Raw genomic sequence first — 9,222 nt, forward strand, 5'->3', positions numbered from 1 at the left:
CAGTAAAGCAGAGATCCTGACTAGCTGTGAGTTACTATCCTGAACTGGGGTTGTGACCTGTACTTTACTCCTGTCACTGGACTATGACCCCAACTCTGGCTCTAGATCCCAACTGTCAGCAATGAGCACGGCAGCGACCTCTTCTTCAGGGGCTATTCCCTGCAGGTCAGAGGCTCTTACAGGCCAGGCCAGATGCCAGAATTCCCCAGTTTCTCTCTGCGTCCAACCCTGTCCCCTCTTCAGGTCCCCAACTGTGCCAGGGGAACAGCCCCACCCAGATGCTGCTTTGAGATCCACTGTGGCAGGGGTGGAGTAGGGCCAGCGGGAATGGGAGGGGGAGTATCCTGTGTTATAATTATAATTATCACACCTTGGATCCTATCGCATGCTTTCGGAGGAGCTGCTTTCCTTCCCACGGATTCACCCCTCCAGGTACAGGAAGCTACAGGAGAAACTGAGGCATGGGAGGGGAAAAGCAGTTAGTTCACAAGATGGGTATCCAATCTCCTTCAGCCTGTCCATTCACAGTATACCCCTGTGAAAGTGCTACCAGTCAGGATGTCTCCGGACCCCTGGTTAGGCCCCTTAATCACTCACCCTGAACTCTAGCCATACAGAGCATGGAAGGGAGGCAGAACTGTCCAGAGGTGGAGTTAGGGTATGGCTATGTTCATTTTTTCATGAGTATGTTTGGGTCCCAGTAAACACCAGATGCAGGCTTGAAGTAGGATAAGGGCACCACAGGGCCTAAGAGGGAGTACTAGAGTCCAGCAGCCCACTCCAGGCCTTTGACGGAGGTAGGGATCTCTCTCGCTCCTCATTTCACAAATATCTATCTCAAGTCCCTCTGTCCCCTCCCTCCCCTCAGCCCTGTATGTCTCACAAGGGCCATGCTGTTGGAGAATATGCCCTCAAACTTAGGTCTTTCTTACCCTCTCCTAGGATGAAGGCTGGGGAAGGCATATTCTAGGATTGAGGCTGGAAGGAAATATTGGATGAGGAAGATTTTCAAGACCAATGCCTGGTATCCTGGTTTGGTTCTCCCTTCGATATTGAATTCTCATTCCCCACATGCCTCACTCCTACCGTCTTCCTACCCATATTGTGGACCCTAAGAATGAGAACAATTCAAGCCATGATAGTGTCTTTATCATGTGTGTTTGTCTGAGTGGCATTACTGTATGCACGCCTGCACCCATGCATTCCTTCAACAGACATTAAGTGAGTACCACTATGTGTCAGGCTCAAGGGAGGAGACCAAGACACATAACACATAGTCCCTGCCCTCAAGGAGCCCTCAATTGGGAGAGTCAGACACAGAAACAACTGTAACATGCTGTATCCCACCATCATGTGTTCCCTATGTATCTCTGTACGTGTACATGCTATGCACATATGTGGAACTGTCTCTGTGTGCACAGCAGTGGATGTTCTTCATGATCTGCATGCATCCAAGCATCCACTTATACCTGTCTCTGTCCCCATGACAGGCTGCACGCCTCAGCCAAACCGGTTGGAGTGGGTTGTGCTGAAATTTTTGTTTGTGTCAATGGGACTTGAGGTGAGTCAGGGAGGGACAAGATTGGGTGGGGTGGTGTGGGGGAGAAGAATAGTGAGAGTGAGGGTCAGACTGAGTGGGGGAGGGAGGGAGGGAGTGGGCCCAGGTGGGAAGGGGTGGGAGTGAGGGTGGGGTGCAAAAGGATGAGTTGGGGGTAGGAGTAGATGAGAGAGCTCCTTGGTGAGTAATATCCTGTCTGTCTGTAGTGAGGTCCCAGGTCAGAGAAGAGTCAGAGGCTGGGGGAGAGTCCCTTGTGCTTAGGGAGAGAGGAGGGTGAAAAATAAATCAGAGTGTAACTAGTTGGAAGCATGAGTGTGGATAAAATATTTGTGATCCATTTCTGTACAGCTTTGTCTCTGTGATAAGCTATTCCTGATCTGCTCATTGCAAACTTTCTGCAGTTTGTACAGAAAGGTGTTGGGGAGCTGATGACACGGTGAAAGATTACCAATATGGGCCTTGATCTCACCCGCCAGGAGCGAGGCTTCAAAGTCACTCCTCCTGCTCTTCCCTAGGATCACTCCCCCCATCCATGGAGGTATGGGCATACCCCTATACAGAGCACAGGGGCTCCAGCAGCTTTTCCTCCCCTAGAAAACACCTTTGCTCCCCTCCAGATGGAGCTTCACTATGCTCAATATTAGGATGGTGGCCTTCTGTTTTCTAGGAAATTACATTGAAACATTGCCATGTGCTATGTTGTTCTTTGCCTATCCTGCAGGCCCACCGATTCCCCAATACCCAGCCCCATCCTTTAATGATAACCACATTTCTTGGTTGCCTGACAACCCTTGGAGCTCAGGGGACTGAATTTGCTTGTTCCTCGAGGGCCCTAAAGCTGGAGTGTGCCATCCAGGGGAGGAGGCAGTTGAATGCAAGGCATGTTCAGGTCCTGTTTCTCAGTAGGTCCAGTTGTGTGCAGAGCCCCATCCTCCTTGCTCTCACCCCATGAACTTTCCAAGTTTCCATGAACACACTACCACGAAATCCAGGACCAGAGTATGGGTTAAGGCACAAATGTCTTTGTTTTGACACTAAGACCCCACGGTAGGGAAATTCTACTCCCTGAAAAGGTCCTATGTATTGAAGCTCACTCAGATCCTCATCAAAAATTGAGACCTTATGACTGTGCCTGAGGACCCCAAACTGGTGCTACAGTTCTAGAAAGCAGCCAAAGGGAAGAAGAATGACCACTTCTGGAAAGCTCTAAAGCTTCTTGCAGGAAAATCAGATGGCTGGCTCTGTCCAGCAGGAAAAAAAGGGCAGTAACCCAGAGAGAGAATCACAAAAGTCAAAACAGTGATAGACAGATCTCAAGACACAGTGAGAAAAATGGAAACTTAGAGACAGAAAAATACACAAATGCTCCTTGACTTTTATGATGGGGTTATGTCCTGATAAGCCCATTGCAAACTGAACATATAACTTGAAAATGCATTTAATATATCAGTCGCTAGCCCTAGAAAATATCAAAATTCAAAATTCAAGTATGGGTCCTACCGAACACATTATCATTTTTGCATCACTGTAGTTAAAAAATTGTAAGTTGGGTTGGGCACGGTGGCTCACATCTGTAATCCCAGCACTTTGGGAGGCTGAGGCGGGCGGATCATGAGGTCAAGAGATTGAGACCATCCTGGCCAACATGGTGAAACCTCATCTCTACTAAAAATACAAAAAATTAGCTGGGCTTGGTGGTGCGTGCCTGTAGTCCCAGCTACTCAGGAGGCTGAGGCAGGAGAATCACTTGAACCCAGGAGGCGGAGGTTGCAGTGAGCCGAGATTGTGTCACTGCACTCCAGCCTGGTGACAGAGAAAGACTCCGTCTCAAAAAAAAAAGAAAAAGAAAAAGAAAAATTGTAAGTTGAACCATCATAAGTCAGGGATTGTATTGGACACACACACACACACACACACACACACACACACGAGTTATTGAAGGGGGAGAATTCAAAGAGACAAAGTGGCTGAAGTGGCCAAGACAAAATCTGAAACAGAGACAGAAAGACCCGAAGAGAAGTTTCTGGTTGCCATGATTACTCAAGTCCTTCTCTCTTCTGCCATCAATTCCCACCACTCAGCAATGACCCAATGATACTTTCCTATTCAACATTGCCTACTCCCTCAACAATGTAAGCTCCTCCCCATCCTTATCCCACCTCTCCATCTTTCTCTAACTCGGCTGATTACCACTTCCCTCCACCCTAAAGTCTGCTTACAATTTCACCTTTCTCTCAATCTCCTAGCTCACATCCAGTCAAAGGAGCTCTCAAGATCTGACCTCATGCAGTCTCTTTGCCTGATCATTGCTCTGTCCTTTTGTCTATGTCTTTATTCTGGCTGAGTTGAGAGCAAAGAGTCAGAATTGGGGCCAGGATGGCGTAGGGCCAGGAAATCAAGCTGTGTGAGAAATAGAGAAGGGTCAGGGGACAGCAGAAGAAGAGTCAAAGAAAGGGCCTGAAGGATGGGGACAGCCTGGGAGACACGGGCAGAGGGAACTGTGTGAGTCTTGAGAGTGTGACTAAGACCCTTTGGTACAATTGTTGGCTGGCTCGCTTTCTTTCTTTCTTTCTTTCTTTCTTTCTTTCTTTCTTTCTTTCTTTCTTTCTTTCTTTCTTTCTTTCTTTCTGTCTTTCTTTCTTTCTTTCTCTTTCCTTTCTTTCTTTCTTTCTCTTTCCTTTCTTTCTTTCTCTTACTTTCTCTCTCTTTTCTTTCTCTCTCTCTCTCTGTCTCTCTTTCTCTCTTTCTCTCTCACTCAGTCACCTAGGTTAGATTGCAATGGCACAATCGCGGCTCGCTGCAACCTTGGCCTTGCAGGTTCAAGCGATTATCTTGCCTCAGCCTCCAGAGTAGCTCGGACTACAGGCATGCACCACCACGGCTAGCTAATATTTTTATTTTTATTTTTAGTAGAGATGGGGTTTCACCATGTTGGCCAGGCTGGTCTCGAACTCCTAGCCTCAAGTGATCCACCCACCTTGGCTTCCCAAAGTGTTGGGATTACAGGGGTGAGCCACCACACCCAGCCCAATTGTTGGTTTTCTGTATGTACTGAATAATGCTAAGAAGCAGAGATGGTTCCAGGGTCAGAAAGTGGGGCTAAGGGAGGGAGAAGATAGAGTAAGAGCTTTGTGAAGGTTTGAGGCAAGGGGCCATAGATTTGGGGCTAGGACAGACATCTAAGGCTCGGTAGGAAGCTGGGTGCTTGCTTGCTAGAGATCACATAGACTCTTGGCCAACTGAGACAAAGCCAACATCAGAGGATCACATCAGGATTACAAGACTTTCAGGATATCCAGTCCCTGCTCTCATTTCTGGACAGAGGTTGTCCCTGGATATTATTAGCAGGTGAAAGCAGGTTCACAGCCCTGGCTGCCCTTTTCCCTGTCTCTCACAATTTTCTCTCAGTTCTCCCTTTCACTTATCTTAATGCCCTTTCAGTTTGTATCATTGACAAGGTCATTATAGACCACTGCAGATGCTGTCCTGCGGTGTGAAGCATGTGTCATGCAAGTCCGGGTTGGCTGGCTTGCTTTCTTCTCTCTCTGTTTCTCTCTTTCTGGCTTCTCTTCTCTCTCCTTCAAAATACAGATTTGGTTCAAACTAACCTAAGAAAGTAGGAGTCCTAGGCAGTTCCTCTCCCAGGGTCTTGGGATGGCAAAGCAATGGACAGATGCTTCCAGCTATTAGGAGGAACTGGAATCATCTAGGTACAGAATTGGAGAGGGTACAGCCAAGGAGTATGTGAGGTTCAAGCTCTATGTCTAACTAAGATGCCTACTGCTAAGGACTCAGAGTCAGAGAGGAAGCTGGGAGAGAGGAGTTGGAAAGGCCCCTGGAGTGGGAAGTTCCCATTTCTATCCAGGAGAGGCAGAAAGTAAGTCTGACAGAACAGCCAAGACTTAGGCAAAGCAAGAGACTAAAATGGACATATAGGCCAATAAGGTTTAAGCAAAATTGCCCCACCCCTAAGGCAAGCCCTTGCCTAATCCTAGGAGTATGACAGATCTGAATCCAGCTGTTGGGAGGTTAGCCAGTGAGAAGCCTGAGGGAAAAGACAGACTTTTAAATTTCAGCCAAGGACAGTAAAAGTTAGTGATTTTTTAGAGATTCTTACCATGATTTTTGGAAAACTAAGAATACTGCCTGTCATACTCAGGGAAAGCTATAGTTGGGAGGGCAGAGACTTTCAAAGCTATTGTTGAATCTTGGCTTTAAGGCACAGGTGGGGAACAGGTCCTGGTAATCTTCCAGTCTCTATAACTGTGCCTTTCCTGCCCATGCCATCCCCATGCTGTGTTCTCTGAGGACCAAGAGTTGGGAAGAGGAGGGGAAAGCCCTGCTGTGCTATCAGACCCTGCATTACATGCCCATCCTCACTGCAGTCCTGGTCACTCTCTCCTTTCTTCCTTTTTTCTTTTTCTTTCTTTCGACAGGGTATCGCTATGTTACCCAGGCTGGTCTTGAACTCCTGAACTCCCTGCCTCAAGTGATCCTCCTGCCTGGCCACTGTCTATGGTCTCAGTATCTCAGGGATGATGGGGAGCAAGGGGATGTGTAGAAACCAAAGGCCACAAGTAGCAGTCATCATTCCCACTTACAGCCCAGTCCCAGAGGACACAGATCCTGTTTTTGCCCCACCCCAGCTGTGTTGGGAGGAAAATTCTGTCTGTATTTCCTTCTTCAGCTGAAACCAGTAAGCTTGCATCTGGGCCTCTTCAGTTATCACTTGGTCCTTGGGGACAGAGTTAGTATCTGGAACCTGGCTTAAATAAAAGATATCAGGGAAGGAAGGGTAGGGGGTCTGTTTTTCTCATTTTCTCACTTTTCCCCCACTTCACCCTCCTAAGGCTGCGTGGGTTCTCTCTCTCTCTCTCTGTGTGTGTGTGTGTGTGTGTGTGTGTGTGTGTGTGTGTGTGTCCCCTGAGAGACTGGGTTCTGCTACCCTCTAGTGGCCAGAGCTGAAAGGACTCTCCCACCCAATCAATCGGGACCTTCTTTGGGAATAAACCAACAGCCTATTTGATGAATGACAAACTGAGAAGGCCTAGAGAGAAACAATGCCTTTGAGGGTCGGGGCATAGTCGGGACTAGAACCCAGGTCTCCTGTCTCTCGGGACAGTGCTCAGTCCACTTTCACTTCCCCCACCCTCTGACTTTTGCTTCCCCTTCCTAGCCCATCCCTGGGGTGGTTAGCCGGAGTAAGAAACCCTGAAGCCAAATGATGCCTCCCGGCCCTAGTGGAGCAGCACCTGCACCTCAAATGTCATAATCGCAAATCAGTTCACAGCTGAGATCACAAGAGTTTATTCTGAGGAGCCGACTGTCCTCCGACTTTCTGAAGTTAACAATCTTGCAAGCTTTTTATTGACCTGAGACAGCTATGGTTCTCGATAGCAACCCAGGTGTCCTGTCTCCACGGTGACTGCTGCTTTGCGACCTTCGGTTTGCAGCGGTCGCGCTGCAGCCGCTGCAGTGGTTGCTGGGCGACGGCGGAGAGAAAGCCGGGGCTTGAGGTGGGAACCCCGCTTGGCGTCTGGTAGGGGGAGGTTCCCGGGGAAGCCCGCGGAAGGCGAGGTGCCTAGCCTGCCATGTAGGGGCTCATTCCAAGCCGCAGACCCCACCGCTCTTCCTCTCCCCCGGGGCCCATGGCGGTGGCCGTGCCCCCGGGTCGGGCCGCAGGCTCAGGCTGGGCCTGGAGGCCAGTGGCGCGGGACGCGCTTTTGGCTAGGGCCTTCCATTCATGCACCGAACTGCGGGGACGGTTCTATCTCGTAGGTGGTCTCCTAGCAGGAGGAACGAGAGAGCCCAGCAGCGATACGGTGGTCTTCGACCCGGCTAGGGGCCAGGCCGTACGATTGGGATCCCGGGGCAGCCCCCCGCGCAGTCACCACGACGCGGCACCCGTGGGCGGGCGCTGGCTCTGCGTGGTGGGCGGCTGGGACGGGTCTCGCCGCCTGGCCACAGTGACCGCGCTGGACACAGAGCGCGATGTGTGGGAGGCGTGGACAGCGACCCCTGGTGACTGCCCCCCCGCCGGCCTCAGTAGTCACACCTGCACCCGCATCTCTGACCGAGAGCTGCAGGTGGCTGGCCGGGAGGGCGGTATCCACACTCAGCGACGCTATGGAAGCATCTACACATTAAGGCTGGACCCCAGCGCCCGCACCTATTGGTATGGCACCCCCTGCCCAAAACCTTTCACTCTCCTTTCATCTACACTCTGGAAAAACAAAAGCCTAAACATTTCTCAGGCCATTTATCCACATCCTCACCCTCGCACCCTCCGAACCTACCATGTTTAAGCTAGCTGAGCTCTCTACAGTATTACCCTTCCTCTCATCCCACCTACCGCACTGCCCTATGCCTCTTCTCCATCTATCCTTGGCAAGGGCGGTGGCACTTACATTTTCCAGAAAACTCACTCAGGCCTGAATTTCTGCATGTCCACAGCTACAAGCAAGAAGGCTGCCACATAGCCTCACGCTCAGGTCACTGTGCGGCCCTGCTCCAAACTCCTGGACCCCATCCAGGTCATCAGCTATTGCTCGTTGGAGGTTGCAACTTAGCTGAACCAGAAGTAGCTGGGCATTGGAGTCATGGGAAAATAAAGGTATTAGCTCCCCACACATCTTGTTTAGGATGGGAAGAGGCTGAAATTGTGATGCCCAGGTCTCTTCAGACAGTGCTTTCTTTCTCCCCAAGGAGGAACCACCTGTTGCTCCTCATTTGATGGAACAGCTTGCAAGGCTTGTGAGCAGTGGGCAGGGGTCCCAGAAGGGGCCCCATGGACTGCGGCATCACTCATGTTCTGTGGTTGGGCCCTTTGCTGTGCTGTTTGGTGGAGAAACTCTGACCAGAGCTAGAGACACCATCTGCAATGATCTCTACATCTATGATACCCGTGAGAGCCAGACTAATGGCTGAAGGGGGGAAAGGTGGGAAGATGGGGGAACCTGAAGACTACAGAAAGAGGATGGAGTGATGGGGTAGGGAGGATGAAAAATTAGTTGACAGGAGTTAAAGGAGTACACAGAATATTAAGCATTTGAAGAGGCCTACAAATGAAGTGAGCAGAAAAACAGTGGACAAGCCCTTGGTCGTGTTGTGTTCTGTGAATGACAAAGTGCTACTGCCTCAATAACCACCCTCTGCTCCATCCAACAGGCACATCTCCTCCTCTGTGGTTCCACTTCCCCTGTGCAGACCGCGGGATGAAACGCGTGGGCCATCGCACCTGCCTTTGGAATGATCAGCTTTACCTGGTTGGGGGTTTTGGTGAGGATGGCAGAACAGCCAGCCCACAGGTTTGCATTCTGGACTTCCTTATCTAAATAGTGCCGAGACACACCACTAAGCTTCGTTTTGTTTTGCTTTGTTGCAAATCTATAAAGCATCATCACCAGAGCTATCTGCTTCACTTCAAATGCTTATTAAATTTCAATCTGAGACTCAAGATGTGTCTCTGAAATTTTTTGGGGGAGGGGGAAAGGCAGTAAATAAGTGGACATACCTTTATTTGCAAGGAAAGGATAAAATAAATATGGGTCCTATTCTCATATTATGAGTCATTAACCTGATGGAAACAAAAACCACAAATCATACGCTGTTCCAAAAACAATTTCCACCCCCAAGTGGGAGAAAACTTCAGGCTACAGCTAAGC

General features: G+C 49.7%; 1 protein-coding gene across 2 annotated transcripts; it reads left to right on the forward strand.

Moving 5' to 3' along the window:
• Nucleotides 1-6,952: 6,952 nt before the first annotated feature.
• KLHDC9 (kelch domain containing 9) lies at nt 6,953-9,092 on the forward strand. 2 transcript variants are annotated; one of them, XR_002731984.2, is made up of 5 exons: nt 6,953-7,074; nt 7,337-7,733; nt 8,012-8,171; nt 8,264-8,462; nt 8,726-9,092. XR_002731984.2 is itself a non-coding variant. In XM_023214295.2 (4 exons), exons 1-4 carry the CDS (start codon nt 7,207-7,209, stop codon nt 8,890-8,892), a joined length of 1,053 nt encoding a protein of 350 aa, XP_023070063.1. In that variant the 3' UTR covers nt 8,893-9,014. The 2 variants fall into 2 exon arrangements, 1 of the variants encoding a protein (XP_023070063.1); XM_023214295.2 differs by lacking the exon at nt 6,953-7,074 and having other exon boundaries at nt 7,207-7,733; nt 8,726-9,014.
• The last annotated feature ends 130 nt before the right edge of the window (nt 9,093-9,222 follow it).

Source organism: Piliocolobus tephrosceles, chromosome 1, assembly GCF_002776525.5.
Source record: "Piliocolobus tephrosceles isolate RC106 chromosome 1, ASM277652v3, whole genome shotgun sequence".
NCBI lineage: Eukaryota > Metazoa > Chordata > Mammalia > Primates > Cercopithecidae > Piliocolobus > Piliocolobus tephrosceles.

Bases quoted from the DNA above. Each gene is read 5' to 3' on its own strand.
- KLHDC9 (XM_023214295.2), top strand. From the start codon at position 7,207: ATGGCGGTGGCCGTGCCCCCGGGTCGGGCCGCAGGCTCAGGCTGGGCC. The intron at 7,734-8,011 runs GTATGGCACCCC...GCATGTCCACAG, and splicing joins CCCAGCGCCCGCACCTATTG to CTACAAGCAAGAAGGCTGCC. The intron at 8,172-8,263 runs GTATTAGCTCCC...TTTCTCCCCAAG, and splicing joins GGAGTCATGGGAAAATAAAG to GAGGAACCACCTGTTGCTCC.